Below are 22,078 nucleotides of genomic sequence, written 5' to 3' on the forward strand. Positions count from 1 at the left end.
TCAATCCATCCTCCACCCCTCCTAACTTCACTGTGTGACTCTTCACCACCGTTGAATCTATAAAGGTTAACAAACATTCAAATTCAAAGCAGGGTTATTATAGTTAACTAAAAGGGGTGGGGAGGGGTGGGGGGTGTTAACTTAAAATACAATTTAAACTAAAGTAAAAATAATAATACACTAAATAAAATAGTTTTATCTGGTGACATGCAATCTTTTCCAGCTTCTATAAATCAAGACTTTCCTCATAATACCTGAAAAACCAAAACTAAATAACAAACTAGCCCAATTCCTATAGCTAAAACTGCCACGATGTATGCACTCATGAAACTACATAAATCTAAACTGACATCAAACACCCAAACTGAAAGAAATATCTATCTAATATATCAAAACCATAATAACTAGCTCAAAGCGGACAGTAGCGACCGGTGACATGTTTGCTAAAGCAAACTATTTAATGTTGGAACTGATCAGAGCCACTGTCTGTGAGATGATGAGGTTATCTTTATCAGGAAGGCAATCAGTCTCTGTCACTGCTACGGTGGTGGACAACTGGATGCAGATCATAAAATCAAACAGAGAGATCCAACGCTAAACAGAAAAGATAACACAAGCGGTATGGACTGCTCCAAACCAAACATTCCTCTTTTGACAGTTTCTCAATTCTCTCTCTTAGAGCGTGATACTGGATACGGGGTCACGCCGTGTAAACCAATCCAAATATAAACGGACCGAAAAAGGAAAAAGAAAAAAGCAACAGATGCCTTGGTAAGTTGGGAAATTAGGGAAAAGACATGATGGCAGGCTGCCAGGTCCAGTATAAAAACGGTGGGAGGTTTAAGCTGGTCTGGGTGGGGGGGGGGGGGGGGGGGGGGTTTAACCCACCTTTGAGGAGAAGATCCGGAGACATGAGGAGGAGACGGAGACTTTGGGACATGTATGTCTGTCCCTCATGGCAATGAGATCTACCTCTGTCAGCATTACTCCAAAAGAAACTCAGCTATCGCCTATGTTCAGCTGTGCCCTCATCAAAACTCAATCAAATACAAAAGTAAAATGATAAAAAAATAATTAAAAATATCTTAACATTCCCCACGTGTCAATAAAACCACTTCACAGAGTCTGCTCCGGTATCGATTCTCCCATCCTAGTGCCATGCGAGCTCACTGAGTAAATGATAAGGGAGGGAGTGAAAGAGAGAGTAGGTAGGCGTGTTGTTGGACTTTAATCAATAGCGCTCCACCTGAGGTGTCGGGTTACGTTTGGACTTGAAAAGCAACAGAGAGACATGGCCTGCTGCCCTCTGCCAGCCAGGCACCTCCCCCTCTTTGATTGCATCAAGTCACACTGAGGGCAGATAAAAAAAGGAAAAGCACGTATACAAATCGACAGCTAACTTCCCTAGCTATGAAAGAAACACTCAATGCTCTGAGGTCTGCTTGAAGCAGAGAATATACACTTACAGTATATTCTGTGTAGAACCTTTTCCACAAAATACAGTACATGGTTATAGAGCCTTTTCCACAAATACAGTACATGGTTATAGAGCCTTTTCCACAAATACAGTACATGGTTAAGGAAGGTGTTCTCTCACAGGGGAGGGTACTGTGCATAATTCGTCACCGTCAGGTGGAAAAACCTTGTGTATGTCCGAAAGCATTCCTTTATTATTATTATTTAAAAAATGATTTCAAATAGTGAAAATAGCAGATCTACAAGTTCACAACGCCAAGTTGAAATATGGACATACTGTACAAGGTTTCTGCCCCGACAGTGACGATATATTATTGGGGTTTTAGGGGACTGACGTGAAGGTGTGGGGAATATGATTACACAGCAAAAATCCTTTAACCACTTTCAATCCCTATTGTGGGGCACGTCATTATATATCGCTTGTCTTTGGAAAAGAGCCGATTCCGCAAAACACGTTGTGTTGAGACGCACTGTGAGGTTGTAGATTAGCTATTTTTTAATGGTTAACAACACTCTAGATTTGACTGTGTGCTACGGTGGGTGGTGGTGCATTGAGAACCGAAGTCAGACATCACTGCCACTATAGGCCGCTATCCTCCCTGGGTCACGCTATCACCCATAGGGTCATCTTAGATCGCGTCATATAAGAACTGTGTTCCGAAAATAAACAAAATCAGCCCGGCCATTTTACTCAGCATCAGCTGACGGTGAAAAAGTTAATCCAAAGAGTGAGAAAATAAATACATTTTCTCCAAACACAGACGTTAACAAATGTAACTCAACATCGTAAACGACACATAGTCACATGCCTGACAAAATTGTTAATCTTTGGATAAATTATCGCCGGGCTGATCTGTTTATTTTTGGAACACAGTTCTTATACGACGCAATCTAAGATTTCCCTATGGTATTTGTAATAGAAAAATCACACCCTGTGTGAAGAGAGTGGTGCCTTTGATGAGCCCCGTATTGATGTTGTCATCAATGTTTGTTTATTGGACATACATACGGACGGACACACAGACAAAGTCAGATATAGGAGTGGTTGGCACCACTCAGAAAAAAAATTCGGGTTACCCAGGGGGGGATAGCGGTAGTGACGTCAGGACATCGGTACTCCTATTGGGTGAGGGAGACGAAAAGGTTCAACTTGGGACGAGCACAAGACGAGACCTGGTGAGTTAAAGTTAGTATAGCAAAGATTCCCCTCCTTACCAGAGCAGTGATATCCCTGGAAAACTGTAGTCCACGGCACGCAGGAGGAGGAGGAGGGGGAAAGGCAAGGCAGAGGGAGAAAACACACAGAAAGAGAAAGAAAGGTGAGCGTTAAGAATGACACAGAGAGAGAGAGAGAAACCAGAGGCACCGTGACACCGACGACGGCGGAGGAGGAGGAGGAGGTCACAGAGACCGACGGAGAAGGAGGAGGCATGTTCTCTTCGGCTTGCAGCCAGGAGCTAAAAATACACAACGTGTGTACGCTGTGTGTGGAAGTGGACTGAGGGCGTTGGAAGCACGGGGCGGGGGGCAGCAGGAGAAGAGGAAGAGGAGGAAGAGGAGAGGAGAGGAGGCGTCGTGGGGGACATGCCAACCTGTCCGTCCGTCCGTCAGTCAGTCAGGCCTGGGGTTGTCCTGCTGTCCCGTTAAGCGTGGATGAGCTGTGTAGTCCAACAGTACCACTATAGCATTAGTCCTACTAATACTACTGCTCTCTCGCTCTCTACTCTTCTCTACATCTCATCAGTCTGTTTTTCTTCGTCCATCTCTTATTCGCTCTCACTTGATGATGACACACTCTAACTGTCAATCATACCGTCTCATCATTCCCCTCCTCCCCCTCTCCCTGGTTTCTCTGCATGGCATTCCAACAGCAGATGCTCCACATTCACTCTTCTCCCTCTCCCTCCCTTTCTCTCTCCTCTGTCATCTGTAGAATCTGTTCTGCTAGCATGCCTCCATACTATCCCTCTCTCTCTCGCTCTCTCAAGTAAACAACATGAGAGATATCAGCTGACTGCAGCTGTTCTCCCTCTGGTAGCAAAAGGCTCAGTGACTGCACACGCAGGGACGCGCACGCACGCACATACACACACATACACTCACACACACCCCTCAGCTGCAATGCTAAGTATGCAAAATGACACATTTTGCATCCGTGTGCCTCGGGTTCATCTGCGTTTAAACCTACACACTGACTCATAAACTCTGCGGCAGTTAAAGAGGCACCCTGCACGCGCTCTCTGTCTAGTATCGTCAATGTACAGTATATGTAGGAAGCATCCCTCACGTTGCCTTCCACCGTTCCTTCACGCATCGCCGGTTCAGAAAATGCACAAGCCTCTGTCGTGCGTTGAGAAGGTCAAACAGAGGAAGAGAGATAGAGGGAGAGAGGGAGAAATAGAGAGCATCAACAGAGCATGCAGTGTTCAACGCTACTGATTTTTTCCTAGGCGGAATAGAGATGTCTTCAGACAATGGTGATGGGCCTGTCACAATTATTACATAATTGCCTAATCGCGAATTATTTGAGATGATTGCTATTATTTTTGCATAATCGTAATCGTTTCCATGTTGAGAAAAGGTTCATCCATTTTTTTAAATGGTGGAAATGGCAGATTTACGAGCGTATAGATCGGCTATATCCACCATTTTGTGACAAAACTTTAGTCTAAAATATAAAATATGGCGTTTTTTGGCCATAATCCTTTTTTTTAATTGAAGTTGGCCATTTATTCGTTTTTTTGCCCCGTGCAACTCTTAATACAAAGCCCTAAAAGACAATTAGTCGTCAAGTGCAATGTCATAATGGTGACAGCCCTAGTGATGGTGTGATGACTGTTATTCATGATGGTTATTCACAGCTACAGTCATCTAGTAACCATGGTGGACGTGCACAGAGTGAGCGTCCAAACAGGAAGAGAGACAGACCACTGACGTCGTGTCCTCCTCGTTTCATGTCGTACTACACTTTGTCTTGTTTAAACCTGATTTATAGTTAGGTGCATAGTTAGTTGCACGCCAGCGTCACACACAGAAAACAGCAGAACTACAAGCGGCGTGCAGCTTTGTAGATCTGCTATTTTTTTTGGTGCACCACCAAGTATAAATCAGCCATTACACGGCAGTAGAAAACTCATAAATCTAATGACAGACTAATGGCAGCTTGTCTCCTGAAAGGAAAAAAACTGCTTTACTGGTAATAAATCAATGCCTGATAAGATAATTAAGACTTTTCCTCTTGAGGAAAACAGCTAACTGCTTCTTAGGCCCCTTGTCGTGGGTGTTCAGACGGATTCCAAAACGCCAAAAGCAACATACTGTGGCTTTTTGGCGCGCTGTGGTCAGGTCTAGTTATCTAGCTATGAGTGGAATTTAGCATCGCAAAGGCGGCAAGGGGGGAGGCTTTGACTCAAGCCCACGTATTCTTAGAAAGACATGTTTGGGGAGGTCAACAGCTGTGTTGTTATCGCTCTGTGGTGGTCAGTCACGGACCCTGAAGACTCACACTCTCTAAATGCAATCAAACACACACAAAATCTGATGTTGTTGTGTCCAAAGTGTCTGGCACAGGAAGGAGTTCGGTGTCTTGCTCAAGGACACTTTGCCAGGACCCCTTACAGCAGTGGTTCTCAACCTGTGGAGGGGGGTCCCCACATGATTTTGCTTAATGTAAGAACAGTAAACAAATCAAAAGTACAGTATAAGTGCATACGGGGTATCTGCACATTTCTAAAGTGACAAGTTAAGGACTTTTAAGACCTTTTTAACACATTGTGTGCCAGAGGTTTATTAAAATATTGTACGTTCAGTGCCTGCATATCTTCCATCCACTTACGTTGGTATGTTTTGTGCTGTAGAAGCCCCGATGTAAACAAAGCGTGCGTGTGAGACGGCGGAGGGTCCCGACTAACTCCTGGAACAATAATATTTCTAACACGATCCTCCATTGCAGAGTGATCGCCGATCGAAAACGGCTCACTTCCACCACATTAAAAAGAAATGGAGATATTAAGCTTTTAGTCAAGGAGTTAACATTGGAGCGGCCGACCGGAAGGATTTTTGACATGGATCCACACCCGGCCTCTCCTTCTCAGAGACTCCTTGGATGATCCCAAAGTTTCGTTAGAGCGCCCCACGTGGGCCCCACGTATACAAATAAAATTGGGTCAAAAACGGTCCGGACCGTTTATGGCACATGACGCATGGCTTCTCAAAGACGGTCCGGAAAAATTATAATAATAGCCCTGCCCTGAAAAGATTGAGAACCACTGCCTTATAGGTCCACTGTTACACTCTCAAGAGTTAAAAAAAACGCTCAGGAGTTTACTGTGTGTAGCTACATTATTATGGTTACAGAATTGTCTTGGTAACCCCAGCAGGCCAACCTGAGAGACAATAATCCTCTTCATGTGTCAACGTAGCTGGCCACTAATCCATGAGACGTAGAGTAAAAGAGGGTTTATACACTCTGTGTTCATTTAACTCCTAGAGTGTAAAGATGGACCCGTAGTCCAGTGGTTCTAATATTTTCTTTTCTTTTCTGGACCCCCAGAAGAGAAGGTATGTTAAAAAAATGTTTTAACTATTCCAAATTCTTTCAAGAATAGCCGATCCACAGATTGGCTATTTTAGAATATCCCAAGTATAAAATAGAGTTAAAGTGGTTAAACTGATTGTGAGGCTATGTTTGTTCACTCATTTTTGCTGGGGACCCCCCTGGAAGTCCTTCGAGGACCCCTGGGGATCCCCCGACCCCACTTAGAGAACCACTGCCTAAGTGCCTTGGGGAGCTCAGCACGGTGAATGATGGCTCCCACTCTTACATAGCCACAGAGACAAACTGGTCACACTCCCTCACACATGAAGCCTGGTGAGAATTGAAACTAAAGTACCGGAGAGCAACGCAATGTTTGTCGATGAGCCGCTTTCTTACCAACTGCAAAATGTCCTCATCCTTTGGCATCACGCACAGCTCCAACGAATCAGCACTGTTGGATGTATGAGAGAGAGAGACAGAGAGAGAGAGAGAGAGAGAGAGACAGAGAGAGAGAGAGAGAGAGAGAGTGAGAGACAAACAGACAGACAGAGAGAGACAGACAGACAGACAGAGAGAGAGACAGAGAGAAAGTTAGTGAGCAATACGTTAAGACTAGTGGTTCCCAAACCTTTTAGCTCGAGACCCAAAAGAGAAATTTTATCTCCCCGGGAACCCAAACTAGTGAAAATGGCAGATCAAGCTCACAACGTGCCGCATCAATTTTGAATAGTTTGAATAATGATTAATAAAAACATTTAAGACGTTTATTAATTAATTTCTTTATGGAATTTCAGATTTTTCTGTAATTTCTTTCAATGTTTGATCGGCTGAAATTGTGTGGCTTTCTTAAAACAAAAAACGACCTACAAATGTGTCCCGACCCAGTGTTTGGCAAACACTGTGTTAGACAAACAGAGATAAAGAGACAGACAGGGCAAAGAAATTGGAATACATGAGTCAAAAAGGGGCCTTTCCAATGTGTCCACAGAAATGATAATCTGGATCACAATGGTGGGTCTTTACTGAATGTAATCAATGTTAACAGATGGTGAAATAAAATGGGTGTGGTGAATAAAATGAGTGTGAACAGAATGACAACGCTTAAAACTCTAAAACACATGCTGCCACAACACAAAGACTACTAATAAGGAAATTCCCTGGAAAATCTGTGCGTGTTTTCCCCTGTTGAGTTTTCTTCTTTGACAGATTCTAGCATTAAGCCGAAAATTAGGCGTCCAGGTGGTGGGCGTCTTCTTGGAGAAACTGTGATTACTTTGTTGAATGATTGTGAAACAGTCGATCATAAAGAAGTGTACATATCGTTGCTGTCGATCAGAAACCTCTTATTTCCATATTTTTATTGTGTTTTTTCGTAAATTAACGCCCCACTTGATCATACTACAGTGTCAAACAAAAGCATCAAAAGTAGAAGATCCACAAGCTCAAAGCGACACGTTTCGAGCTTGTAGATCTGTCCCTCTGAATTTTAATCCTGACATATGAGGTTTCCACCTGACAGAGACGATATATTGTCTGTGTGTTAAGTGAATCTAGGCAGAAGGAGCCCTCCTTACCTGTTCTGGATCAAGGCGATGACTTGGGAGTAAGTCTTGCCAATAATGCTCTCTCCATTCACCTTCACAATGCGGTCCCCTGGGGAGAGAATTCACAAAAGAATTAACGTCCCAGATCAGATGTTTTAACGACAACACGACCACGTAAAACCTCCGGTGTCGTGCTCTGGTAAATAGCAGATATACAAGCTCACAACGCGTCACGACGTGACGCGTTGTGAGCTTGTATATCTGCTATTTACGGCATGCAACACCAGCACGCAACTAAGCATACATCGGGCTTTAACAGTTACTGTAGGAGGTTTGTTTGCCTTGCTTTTTCATCTTCCAAGTCAAAGTGTCCTGATATCCTTAAATAAGAATTTTAAAAAAGAGCCTCGATTCAGCCCCACATCCATTCTGCGCTTCGGCTAGAATCCTGTCAATGAGCTCTCCGACCGTCTTGGAATGAGGACCATTTCCCCCGCTGCCTGCGCGAGGAAGACAGATCTGTGGCCCCGAATCTCACGAGACGACACGGAAACACAAGAATCTCAAACGCCCAAAAATGCTTGTTGTTTACAACAGACGGGACCCTGCGTCAGGGCCCCCTGCACCCATTCATTCAAGTCCTCTGTAGATGGCCATCTTTTACAGGAAGACAGGAGATCGGGGTGGGGGGAGAGAGGAGAGAAACCAGATAATTGTGGGAAAAACGGTGTACTCCCCTGTCCCCGGAGAGCGGGGAGCAGAGATAAAAGCAGAAAGGAGAAAGAGAGAGAGTTGGGAGGACTTGTCTCGGCCACTTAGCATTTCCTGTAGCGCACTAGCGCTAACCTGGCACCAACACTGACAGTGCGGTGCAGCTGGGGCCAGGGTTTTAGTTACCGCAGTGTCATTCCCATTTGAAACAAAGGAGACCGGACACACATGGAAGGGAACTGAATAATTTCTATGTCAGCCGCAGGGCCCCTTCACGCACCCCCTGGAAGTTGTTGGACACAGGTGGGTTAGAGTAGGAGACCAGGAGAACGTACCAAAAGATACCCCAAAATGCTGACTCTTAAAACCGGGAAAGTGTGATTTTAGATTTGAGCTATATATCGTCCCTGTCGGGTGGAAACCTCATTATGTCCAAAACTGTTACTTTTTAGGATTCAAATTGAAAAACAGCAAAAGTAGCAGATCGACAAGCTCAAAACACGTCGCTTTGCAGTGCGTTTCGAGCTTGTGGATCTGCTGCTTTTGAGAGACGCTGTAGTATGATCAAGTAGGGCGTTAATTTACGAAAAAAAAGCCAAAAGTTAGAAAATGGAGATACAAGGTTTCTGCCCGACAACAACGATATATAGCAACATAGGTTTTTGAGAAAACTGTTGAAAAGACATGTGTCGAATCGGCCTCAGGTCTTAATGGGTTTATGGAAACAAAAATGAACGAGAAAAAAAAAGGAAAACATCCAATGTTTTCATCTCATGTGAAACACGTCTTCTAACCTGAAAGGAATTCCGCCCCCCCAGCCCCACCCCCTTTTTATGTTATTATTTAAAGTTATTTTAAACTTCTCAAACCTTAGAGACATGATTCACGTACGGTAAGTGAGAGTCAGAATGAACCGTAGGGGGATTTACAGAGTGGAGGGCCGGGGTTAGAACAACAACCTCCAGTTCATGATGTAACTTCCATACTTGTTTTGACTGGCCGCCTTTACAAAAGAAAAGACTTAACCATGGAGAAATATCCTGGCATCAAACAACAATATTAATCACACCGTTTACCGTTTATCTGCGGGAGTGTGACTGGCACGGCCTCCGCAAGTACTGTGTGTGGGTGTGTGTGTGTGTGTGTGTGCACGTACACCTGTGTGTACACACATTCTTGACTCAGAGCGGTGCTTTAACCCATTGAGACCTGAAGCCGATTCTACATGTCTATATCAGTGGTGCTCAATCTTTTTCATGTCAAGGACCCCCAAAATGATATGTATTTGGCCGCGGACCCCCATCAAAATATTTTGTTCCAGGGACCCCCAGAAGCAAAGATTTGAGTTAAAAATGTTCGCTTTAAAAATATATATATTCAGTAGATTTGCACACATTTTCACGATTTCTCAAAAATAGCAGATCTACAAGCTCATAGCGCGGCACTCGGTGCCGCGCTATGAGCTTGTAGATCTGCTATTTTTGAATAGCCCAAAGTGTAAAATAATGCTTTCTTAGCTCAAATCTAAAAATGACACAGTTCCAGGTCTTAAAGGGTTAATTCACCGTCTGTGTGTATTGTCTGTATTTATTCTGTGTGTGTGTGTGTGTGTGTGTGTGTGTGTGTGTGTGTGTGTGTGTGTGTGTGTGTGTGTGTGTGTGTGTGTGTGTGTGTGTGTGTGTGTGTGTGTGTGTGTGTGTGTGTGTGTGTGTGTGTGTGTGTGTGTGTGTGTGTGTGTGCGTGCGTGCGCGCGCGTGCGTGCGTGTGTGTGTGTGCGTGTGTGTGTTAGTGTGTATGCGTGTGCGTTAGTGATGCGCGGGTCGGGTTTTTTCATGACCCGCCCCGCCCCGCCCCGCGACGGAACCCAACCCGCCTCAACCCGCCCCGCGAACCCATATATAAATCTATGGATTAACCCGCCCCGCGACCCGCGATTTTTTTTTTATTCTGTAAAATCATGGTTAGAAAATAATCCCCAAGTGTATTCAAACTGTTTTATTAGGTTTCGAGAGCCTATCAGGCTTCGAACCCTATTACATCTCTACACTTTCATTATTATTCTTCCGCCGGTTTTGCCAGTTCTGGCCTAACCGCCTGGTCACTTTTTATGAAATTCGGCAATATGGTAGAGGGCTATGCCAAACGGCGAAAACCCGAAACTCACAACCATTGGCCAAAGGGTGGCGCTGTAGCACTCAATTGAAATATGCCAACTTTGAACAGGTACAACTCATGCCCTGTTTGACCTACAGCCATGAAACTTTGATACACACATGCGTCTCCTCATGCCTAACAACTTTCACTGTTTGACTTTTGACCTCTGACCTTTAGATCTCCCACCATTTCGAATTCTATGAAAAGCAGTAAAAAGCAGTAAAAATGTCACTTCTCCTGGGATTTATGAGCAATCTGTACGAAACTGTATACACATGAACTTTGGACCAATGCCGACAGACGTAACTTAGCGGATTTTCCATAAGTGAAAACGTTAAGCTTTTATAAGCCAATGAAAATTGCAGCTTTTTTTAAATTATTCATCTGCCCCTAACACATACTTGCAGACTCACATTTGTTTGACACTTTGCAATATTGTAGAGGGTCCTTCCAAGTATCACTGAAACCAATCTTACTCCAATTGGTCAAAGGGGGGCGCTATAGCAATTTTTTGAAAATGCAAACTTTAAACAGGCAAAAGTCATGCCTCGTTTGGCCGACAGCCGTTAAACCTGCTTACACATGTGCCTTGACTCATGAGGAACACATGTATCACTTTGACCAGTAAGCTCTGCCCTTAGATTGTCTGCAATTTTGAGCAGTTTGAAAAACATTTAAATCCAGGATTTCTGAGCAATTTGCATGAAACTGTGTCAAATACATGTTTGAGGCCCTTTTTCACAGGTTCAGGTGTGTTGGTTCAATAGCTTGATCGCTTAATCATCTGCCTTGAAACCATAGGGTAGCCGGTTCGAATCCCACCTCAGGTAGACTTAATTATAATTGCATTGCACACAACATGACTATACCAATGAATACATGTGCAATTGTTAAAGATGACGAGAAATGCATACTTGAAAGTAGTTCTTTTCAATGTATGACGTACTTCATTCGCGCTTTTGTTTTGTTTTGTTGGATTCTCCCTTTTCACTGTCTAAGGCTGTGTATTGGATAGCTCCACCAGTAGAGTGTGAGTCTCATGTGCCGAAGGTCCCTGGTTCGAATCCCACTTATTACAGTTCACATTTAAATTGCATTGTACAAAACATGACCCTGTTAATTCAGACAAGTGCAATGTTTAGACAATAACACGAAATGCTTTTGAGAGTAGTTTTTTTTTATGTATGACATACTTTCTTGTGAAAATAGCCGATCTACAATCTCACACCTTTTTAGATAGCAACGCGTTGTGAGCTTGTAGATCGACTATTTTCCACTAGTTTCCATTCCGAAATATATTGAGCAGTTTGAAAAACATTTAAACCAAGGATTTCTGAGCAATTTGCGTGAAAGTGTGTCATGTGTGTGAACTCCCTTTTCACTAGTACAGGTCTGTTGGCCCAATGGCTTAATCATCTGCCTTGAAACCACAGGGTTCCTGGTTCGAATCCCACGTCATGTAGAATTCATTATAATTGCATTGCACACAACATGACTGTATCAATGAATGCATGTGCAATTGTTAACCAGTAAACTCCGCCCTTAGATTGTCTGCAATTTTGAGCAGTTTGAAAAACATTTAAATCCAGCATTTCTGAGCAATTTGCGTGAAAGTGTGTCATGTGTGTGAACTCCTTTTTCATCAGTTCGGGTCTGTTGGCCCAATGGCTTAATCATCTGCCTTGATACCACAGGGTCGCTGGTTCAAATCTCACCTCATGCAGACCTCAACTCAATTGCATTGCACACAACATGACTGTATCAATGCATGTGCAATTGTTAAAGATAACGAGAAATGCATACTTGAAAGTAGTTATTTTCAATGTATGACGTAATTCATTTGCCCTTTTGTTTTGTGTTGTTGGATTCTCCTTTCTCACTATCTGATGCTGTCGATTCAATAGCTCCACCAGTAGAGTGTGAGCCTCATGTGCCGAAGGTCCCTGGTTCAAATCCCACTGATTACAGTTTACATTTATATTGCATTATACAAAACATGACCCTGTTAATTCAGACATGTGCAATTTTTTAACAATAACATGAAATGCTTTTTTGAGAGTAGTTGTTTTTTATGTATGACATACTTTCTTGTGAAAATAGCCGATCTACAATCTCACAACTTTTCAGATAGCAACGCGTTGTGAGCTTGTAGGTCGACTATTTTCACTAGTTTCCAGTCCGAGGAGACAAAAAAAAAAACTTTATTGGTAAATGTTTTGTGAACCAGTGATCTACAGTAGTTAGCGAAATAGAGGCTTGGTTCATAATGGACGGAAAAACCTATAGATATCAACAGACACCATCAGGGAGGCCATATCTCTAGCTCAATGAGAAGAGAGGCAGCCTGTGAATCCATAGGTCGCTGGTTCGATCCCTGTCCCCAACAATGCGTTGAGGTGATCATCATTTGGAATTCCCCCTATTCCCATGGATTGGATCCACTCATCACCAATCACACCTGCCACATGCACAGTACAATTTTTAGGTACTTTTACTTTACTACTCTACTCTACTACAATTACAGCAGATGACAGCTTTAGTTACTTGTTACTTTGCAGATGTAATTATTAATACAACACCTACAGTAACCACATACAGCCGATCTACAATGTGACGCGTTATGAGCTTGTATGTATATAATAAGCAACCCATGCTGTATGATAACTTACCACATATGAAATCCAATTCTGTCTATCCAATGGCTCAGTCTGTACTGTGGCCATAGCTGAGTGGTTAGTGAGCCCACCTAGGGAGCCAGAGGCCCTGGTTGCCCCAGGTACGATTCCAGGCCAGGCCAGCAAATGTGTCGATGAAATGAAATTTGTCCCTGAGCAAGACTCTTAACCCCTAATTGCTCACAGGCCCTCATTGGAAACAAGACCGCAAGGACTTTCATGAACGGACCTGGAATTATCCTTATCCTTTACACTGTCTACCCACAAGTCTATAGGTCCCTGGTTCAAACCTCAATTTAACCGGTCCAAATATAATTTACTGAACAAAAATCATGACTTTGTTAATTAATGCATGTTCACTTCTTCTCTCTCGCTCTCTCTCTTACTGCCTCTCTTTCTCACTGCCTCTCTCTCTCTCTCTTTCTTTTCTCTCTCTCCCTCTCCCTCTCTCTCTCTGTCACTGTCTGTCTGTCTGCCAGTCTGCCACTCTGTCACTGTCTGTCTGCCAGTCTGCCACTCTGTCACTGTCTGTCTGTCTGTCTGCCAGTCTGCCAGTCTGCCACTCTGTCACTCTGTCACAGTCTGTCTGTCTGCCAGTCTGCCACTCTGTCACTGTCTGTCTGTCTGCCAGTCTGCCACTCTGTCACTGTCTGTCTGTCTGCCAGTCTGCCACTCTGTCACTGTCTGTCTGTCTGTCTGCCAGTCTGCCACAGTCTGTCTGTCTGCCAGTCTGCCACTCTGTCACTGTCTGTCTGTCTGCCAGTCTGCCACTCTGCCACTCTGTCACAGTCTGTCTGTTTGTCTGTCTGCCACTCTGTCACAGTCTGCCAGTCTGCCAGTCTGTCACAGTCTGCCAGTCTGCCACTCTGTCACTGTCTGTCTGTCTGCCAGTCTGCCAGTCTGCCACAGTCTGTCTGTCTGCCAGTCTGCCAGTCTGCCACAGTCTGTCACAGTCTGCCAGTCTGCCAGTCTGCCACTCTGTCACAGTCTGCCAGTCTGCCACTCTGTCAAAGTCTGCCAGTCTGCCAGTCTGCCACTCTGTCACAGTCTGCCAGTCTGCCATTATTCTCGAAACCGCTCATTGCTGCTTGCAGCTATATTTATTATTATTATTCTTCCGCCGTTTTTGCCAGTTCTGGCCTAACCGCCTGGTCACTTCTTATGAAATTCGGCAATATGGTAGAGGGCTATGCCAAACGGCGAAAACCCGAAACTCACAACCATTGGCCAAAGGGTGGCGCTGTAGCACTCAATTGAACATGCCAACTTTGAACAGGTACAGCTCATGCCCTGTTCGACCTACAGCCATGAAACTTCGATACACACATGCGTCTCCTCATGCCTAACAACTTTCGCTGTTTGACTTTTGACCTCTGACCTTTAGATCTCCCACCATTTCGAATTCTATGAAAAGCAGTAAAAAGCAGTAAAAAAATCACTTCTCCTGGGATTTATGAGCAATCTGTACGAAACTGTATACACATGAACTTTGGACCAATGCCGTCAAACGTAACTTAGGGGATTTTCCATAAGTGAAAACGTTAAGCTTTTATAAACCAATGAAAATTGCAGCTTTTTTTAAATTATTCATCTGCCCCTAACACATACATGCAGACTCACATTTGTTTGACACTTTGCAATATTGTAGAGGGTCCTTCCAAGTATCACTGAAACCAATCTTACTCCAATTGGTCAAAGGGGGGCGCTATAGCAATTTTTTGAAAATGCAAACTTTAAACAGGCAAAAGTCATGCCTCGTTTGGCCGACAGCCGTTAAACCTGCTTACACATGTGCCTTGACTCATGAGGAACACATGTATCACTTTGACCAGTAAGCTCTGCCCTTAGATTGTCTGCAATTTTGAGCAGTTTGAAAAACATTTAAATCCAGGATTTCTGAGCAATTTGCATGAAACTGTGTCAAATACATGTTTGAGGCCCTTTTTCACAGGTTCAGGTGTGTTGGTTCAATAGCTTGATCGCTTAATCATCTGCCTTGAAACCATAGGGTAGCCGGTTCGAATCCCACCTCAGGTAGTCTTAATTATAATTGCATTGCACACAACATGACTATATCAATGAATACATGTGCAATTGTTAAAGATGACGAGAAATGAATACTTGAAAGTAGTTATTTTCAATATATGACGTACTTCATTCGCGCTTTTGTTTTGTTTTGTTGGATTCTCCCTTTTCACTGTCTAAGGCTGTGTATTGGATAGCTCCACCAGTATGTGTGAGTCTCATGTGCCAAAGGTCCCTGGTTCGAATCCCACTTATTACAGTTCACATTTAAATTGCATTGTACAAAACATGACCCTGTTAATTCAGACATGTGCAATGTTTAGACAATAACACGAAATGCTTTTGAGAGTAGTTGTTTTTTATGTATGACATACTTTCTTGTGAAAACAGACGATCTACAATCTCACACCTTTTTAGATAGCAACGCGTTGTGAGCTTGTAGATCGACTATTTTCCACTAGTTTCCATTCCGAAATATATTGAGCAGTTTGAAAAACATTTAAACCAAGGATTTCTGAGCAATTTGCGTGAAAGTGTGTCATGTGTGTAAACTCCCTTTTCACTAGTACAGGTCTGTTGGCCCAATGGCTTAATCATCTGCCTTGAAACCACAGGGTTCCTGGTTCGAATCCCACGTCATGTAGAATTCATTATAATTGCATTGCACACAACATGACTGTATCAATGAATACATGTGCAATTGTTAACCAGTAAACTCCGCCCTTAGATTGTCTGCAATTTTGAGCAGTTTGAAAAACATTTAAATCCACTATTTCTGAGCAATTTGCGTGAAAGTGTGTCATGTGTGTGAACTCCCTTTTCATCAGTTCGGGTCTGTTGGCCCAATGGCTTAATCATCTGCCTTGATACCAGAGGGTCGCCGGTTCAAATCTCACCTCATGCAGACCTCAACTCAATTGCATTGCACACAACATGACTGTATCAATGAATGACCAATGCCGACAGACGTGAGCAAGCAGATTTTCCATAAGTGAAAACGTTAAGCTTTTTATAAGCCAATGAAAATTGCAGTTTTATGACAATTATTCATCTGCCCCTAAAACATACATGCAGACTCGCATTTGTTTGACACTTTGCAATATTGTAGAAGGTCATTCCAAGTATCACTGAAACCAATCTTACTCCAATTGGTCAAAGGGGGGCGCTATAGCAATTTTTTGAAAATGCAAACTTTAAACAGGCAAAAGTCATGCCTCGTTTGGCCGACAGCCGTTAAACCTGCTTACACATGTGCCTTGACTCATGAGGAACACATGTATCACTTTGACCAGTAAGCTCTGCCCTTAGATTGTCTGCAATTTTGAGCAGTTTGAAAAACATTTAAATCCAGGATTTCTGAGCAATTTGCGTGAAAGTGTGTCATGTGTTTGAACTCCCTTTTCACTAGTTCAGGTGTGTAGGTTCAATAGCTTGATCGCTTAATCATCTGCCTTGAAGCCACAGGGTTGCTGGTTCGAATCCCACCTCAGGTAGACTTCATTATAATTGCATTGCACACAACATGACTGTATCAATGAGGAACATATCTATCACTTTGACCAGTAAGCTCCGCCCTTAGATTGTCTGCAATTTTGAGCAGTTTGAAAAACATTTAAATCCAGCATTTCTGAGCAATTTGCGTGAAAGTGTGTCATGTGTGTGAACTCCTTTTTCATCAGTTCGGGTCTGTTGGCCCAATGGCTTAATCATCTGCCTTGATACCACAGGGTCGCTGGTTCAAATCTCACCTCATGCAGACCTCAACTCAATTGCATTGCACACAACATGACTGTATCAATGCATGTGCAATTGTTAAAGATAACGAGAAATGCATACTTGAAAGTAGTTATTTTCAATGTATGACGTAATTCATTTGCCCTTTTGTTTTGTGTTGTTGGATTCTCCTTTCTCACTATCTGATGCTGTCGATTCAATAGCTCCACCAGTAGAGTGTGAGAGTGTCAACAGACACCATCAGGGAGGCCATATCTCTAGCTCAATGAGAAGAGAGGCAGCCTGTGAATCCATAGGTCGCTGGTTCGATCCCTGTCCCCAACAATGCGTTGAGGTGATCATCATTTGGAATTCCCCCTATTCCCATGGATTGGATCCACCCCTCTCACTCATCACCAATCACACCTGCCACATGCACAGTACAATTTTTAGGTACTTTTACTTTACTACTCTACTCTACTGCAATTACAGCAGATGACAGCTTTAGTTACTTGTTACTTTGCAGATGTAATTATTAATACAACACCTACAGTAACCACATACAGCCGATCTACAATGTGACGCGTTATGAGCTTGTATGTATATAATAAGCAACCCATGCTGTATGATAACTTACCACATATGAAATCCAATTCTGTCTATCCAATGGCTCAGTCTGTACTGTGGCCATAGCTGAGTGGTTAGTGAGCCCACCTAGGGAGCCAGAGGCCCTGGTTGCCCCAGGTACGATTCCAGGCCAGGCCAGCAAATGTGTCGATGAAATGAAATTTGTCCCTGAGCAAGACTCTTAACCCCTAATTGCTCACAGGCCCTCATTGGAAACAAGACCGCAAGGACTTTCATGAACGGACCTGGAATTATCCTTATCCTTTACACTGTCTACCCACAAGTCTATAGGTCCCTGATTCAAACCTCAATTTAACCGGTCCAAATATAATTTACTGAACAAAAATCATGACTTTGTTAATTAATGCATGTTCACTTCTTCTCTCTCGCTCTCTCTCTTACTGCCTCTCTCTCTTACTGCCTCTCTTTCTCACTGCCTCTCTCTCTCTCCCTCTCTCTCTCTCTCTCTCTCTTTTCTCTCTCTCTTTCTTTTCTCTCTCTCTCTCTCTCTCTCTCTCTCTCTCTCTCTCTCTCTCTCTCTCTCTCCCCTTCTCTCTCTCTCTCCCTCTCCCTCTCCCTCTCCCTCTCTCTCTCTCTCTCTCTCTCTCTGTCACTGTCTGTCTGTCTGCCAGTCTGCCACTCTGTCACTGTCTGTCTGTCTGCCAGTCTGCCACTCTGTCACTGTCTGTCTGTCTGCCAGTCTGCCACTCTGTCACAGTCTGCCAGTCTGCCAGTCTGCCACTCTGTCACAGTCTGCCAGTCTGCCACTCTGTCAAAGTCTGCCAGTCTGCCAGTCTGCCAGTCTGCCACTCTGTCAAAGTCTGCCAGTCTGCCAGTCTGCCACTCTTGTCACAGTCTGCCAGTCTGCCATTATTCTCGAAACCGCTAATTGCTGCTTGCAGCTATATTTGTTATTATTCTTATTCTTATTAGGAATAAAGACAAAACAAGAGCATGTGATTTTATTTATTTTTTTGCGTGTGAGAGCGGCTGACCCGCTCACCCGCAGCCCGCATAAAATTCTCCGAAATTCTGACTTGACCCACCCGCGCCGCGGGTTGACCCGCGGGTTACGGGTCAACCCGCGCATCACTAGTGTGCGTGTATTACTCTATTTGTGAAGGCCAAATGTCCCTACTGTCTACTTCCTGCAAGTAAGTAGAACTTGACAAATAGACATTTTGTGAGGACCATTATCCTGGTACTATACCAATACTTAGTTGTGTGCCGTGTCATGCACCAAAAATAGCCTTGTAGAGCTTGTAGATCGGCTATTTATAGTTTAGCAGTGGTGGAACAAGTACTCAGATATTCTACTTAAGTGAAAGTATCAACACTGCAATATAGAAATACTCCGTCACAAGTAAAAGTCCGGAATTCAAAATTTACTCGAGTAAAATTACAAAAGTATTGGCATCAAAATGTACTTAAAGCATCAAAAGTAAAAGTACTAAAATGTTTGAAAATAGCAGATCTACAAGCTCACAACGCGTGAGCTTGTAGATCGGCTATTTTCAAATAGCCTATGTATAAAATAGGGCTGAAGTGGTTAATTAAGTTTCATAATATCATAATTTACATCTGAAAAGTAACTAGTAACTAAAGTTTTCAAATAATTGTAGTGGAGTAAAAGTACAATATTTTCCTCTGAAAAACTGAGGAAAAGTAAAGTACAAATACCTCAAAATTGTACTTAAGTACAGTACTTAAGTAAATGTACTTAGTTACTTTACACCACTGTAGTTTAGCTTTAGTTTTTTATGGCATTCGTGAAATTGCCGTCTTCAAGCGCTGATGTCCTCACAAGTATAGTAATACAAACCTGTGTGTGTGTGTGTGTGTGTGTGTGTGTGTGTGTGTGTGTGTGTATGTGTGTGTGTGTAGTGTAATGTGTACCTGTACAGAGTCCAGCTCCGTGGGCGGGGCCTCCCTCTTTCACTTGCTTGACAAAGATGGTGTCCATTGGCTCCAGGCGGTTACGCTGTCGCCCTGGCAACGAGAGAGAGAGAGAGCACATGCACACAGGTGATTGGTCACACACAAAGATCAGGAAGCAGTGTTGCCATGTCTGCTTATTAGAAGCCAGTTTGGGCTTGTTTTTCGGTGTAAAGTCGCTTGTAAATATTGGTGGTTGTGGGTTGCGCTTTGTTTTGGGGCTAGTTTCTAAAACGTAGTTGCTTATTTGGACTTGCTTCCTAATGTTGTTTAACCCATTAAGACCTGAGGCGATTCTTAGAAATGTTTTCTGAATCCTAAATTTTTTTTGAAAAAAAATCCAAACATTTTTTTTCAAGATTTTTCAAAAATAGCAGATCTATAAGCTCATAGCGCGGCACTCTGTGCCGCGCTATGAGCTTGTATATCTGCTATTTTTGAATAGGCAAAGAAATCTAAAGTGACACAGATGCATTCCAGGTCTTAATGTATTTATTTTGTCCACAGACCCAATTTTTTTGTGCCAGAGTCCGCCACACAAAAATATTCCAAATTTGTCTCCAAGACTCTTTTGAAAATAGCAGATCTACAAGCTCACAACGCATTGTGATCTTGTCATCATCAGCATTGCGTGGCGGCGGTGATCCTGTATATCAGGAGGATTGGGTGGAGGTGATCTTGTAGATCAGGTGGAGGTCAGGGCGATGCTGACAGTGTTGGGGACAGACAGACAGTATTGGGTGGAGGTCAGGGCCATGCTGACAGTGTGGGGGACAGACAGACAGTATTGGGTGGAGGTCAGGGCCATGCTGACAGTGTGGGGGACAGACAGACAGTATTGGGTGGAGGTCAGGGCCATGCTGACAGTGTGGGGGACAGACAGACAGCATTGGGTGGAGGTCAGGGCCATGCTGACAGTGTGGGGGACAGACAGACAGTATTGGGTGGAGGTCAGGGCCATGCTGACAGTGTGGGGGACAGACAGACAGTATTGGGTGGAGGTCAGGGCCATGCTGACAGTGTGGGGGACAGACAGACAGCATTGGGTGGAGGTCAGGGCCATGCTGACAGTGTGGGGGACAGACAGACAGTATTGGGTGGAGGTCAGGGCCATGCTGACAGTGTGGGGGACAGACAGACAGCATTGGGTGGAGGTCAGGGCCATGCTGACAGTGTGGGGGACAGACAGACAGTATTGGGTGGAGGTCAGGGCCATGCTGACAGTGTGGGGGACAGACAGACAGTATTGGGAGGAGGTCAGGGCCATGCTGACAGGGCTCCATGCAGCCAGACCACAGGGGAGTTGGGTTTCATGTGGCCGTGCCACGCCAGCACCCTGCCATCGTGGTGTCATGCCGTAGGCACCCAGTCACACATGGGGAGACATGGGGAGGTGGGTGGCCGACTCATTTCACTAGTGTGAGTGTATATGTGTACCGGAGAGAGAGGGAGAACGTGCGTGCTCATGTATCAGAGATAAATAAACATATTTGCATGCCTGTGTGTGGAATTCTGGCTTAACCTATTAAGACCTGAGACGATTCTTAAAAAATATTTTCTAAATCCTAACAGTTTTTTTTTTTAAATCAAAAAAAATATTTTCAAGATTTTTCAAAAATAGCAGATCTACAAGCTCATAGCGCGGCACTCGGTGCCGCGCTATGAGCTTGTATATCTGCTATTTTTGAATAGCCAAAGAAATCTAAAGTGACACAGATAAGTTCCAGGTCTTTATGGGTTAATAGTTAAGTGACATTTAAGACTAAAACTGAAAGATGAAACTAAACTCTACTAAAGCTAAACTGAAACCAAATACCAAAGTGATAAACTAAGTGAAGTAATGAATGTTTCAAAACAAAAATAACTGTGGTGTGTATATTGGTAAGAGAGGGAAACGTGGAAAGGTTAAGAATTTCTGAGAACTCAGATTTAGTCGTGACGCAATCCCTTCATTCAGTGTGGCTGCCTTTCTCTTTTCTCTCTCTCACCCCCTCTCGCTATAAAACGGAGCTTTAACTTAAATCTTAGGACCAGTCATTTACTTCACGCAACACATATGTAAGGTTCACCTTTCTCAGAGCCTATTGTCGACATTGCTTTGAAGCATTTTGTCACTGAACAGTTTTGGCTACAGGTACGTACAGGCAGCCTGTCACACGCTCGCTCTCTTGTTGAAACCAATGCTCGACCACGATGACCGTTATGAGCGTTTCCAGGAAAATGTTATTCCGCCAGTACATTCCGGGAAACTTAATAGGAAGCTTTCCGTAAAATGTCGAACACCAAAACTTCTGCCACACAAGATCAGTGTCCGGATTTCAATATTTAATATGTCCTGCACTTTGGGAAAACGGGGTAATACTTGCTGCTCTATGATGTTCTCTCAAAAACACAGGCATTTTAGTCTCTGTGTGCGTGTGTGTGTGTGTGTGTGTGTGTGTGTGTGTGTGTGTGTGTGTGTGTGTGTGTGTGTGTGTGTGTGTGTGTGTGTGTGTGTGTGTGTGGGGGTGTGTGTGTGTGTGTGTGGGGGTGTGTGTGTGTGTGTCATGTCAAGGACCCCTAAATTAATGTGTATTTGACCGTGGACCCCCATCTCAAAAAGGTTTTATGCCAAGGACCCCATTTAAGAAAAATCAAACACTTTCAAAGAATGCCAAGATTTTTTTGAAAATAGCTGATGT

General features: G+C 43.6%; 1 protein-coding gene across 5 annotated transcripts in view; it reads right to left on the minus strand.

Annotated features, from left to right (window-relative positions):
* The window catches only part of arhgap21a (Rho GTPase activating protein 21a), a 134,610-nt gene that overhangs the window by 27,703 nt on the left and 84,829 nt on the right, over nucleotides 1-22,078 (minus strand). For 3 of the 5 annotated variants that reach the window (XM_084049108.1, XM_084049107.1, XM_084049105.1), the window contains 4 exons: nucleotides 19,359-19,451; nucleotides 7,588-7,666; nucleotides 6,410-6,464; nucleotides 2,692-2,715 (listed from right to left, as the gene is read on the minus strand). In XM_084049108.1, coding sequence (XP_083905234.1) covers nucleotides 2,692-2,715; nucleotides 6,410-6,464; nucleotides 7,588-7,666; nucleotides 19,359-19,451 — 251 coding nt within the window. Of the gene's footprint in view, nucleotides 1-888; nucleotides 1,163-2,691; nucleotides 2,716-6,409; nucleotides 6,465-7,587; nucleotides 7,667-19,358; nucleotides 19,452-22,078 lie in introns of those variants that run through there. The other 2 variants (XM_084049106.1, XM_084049109.1) reach the window with 2 other exon arrangements.

The sequence above is a fragment of the Gymnoscopelus microlampas genome (genome assembly GCF_963454915.1).
Source record: "Gymnoscopelus microlampas genome assembly, chromosome: 22".
Classification (NCBI taxonomy): domain Eukaryota; kingdom Metazoa; phylum Chordata; class Actinopteri; order Myctophiformes; family Myctophidae; genus Gymnoscopelus; species Gymnoscopelus microlampas.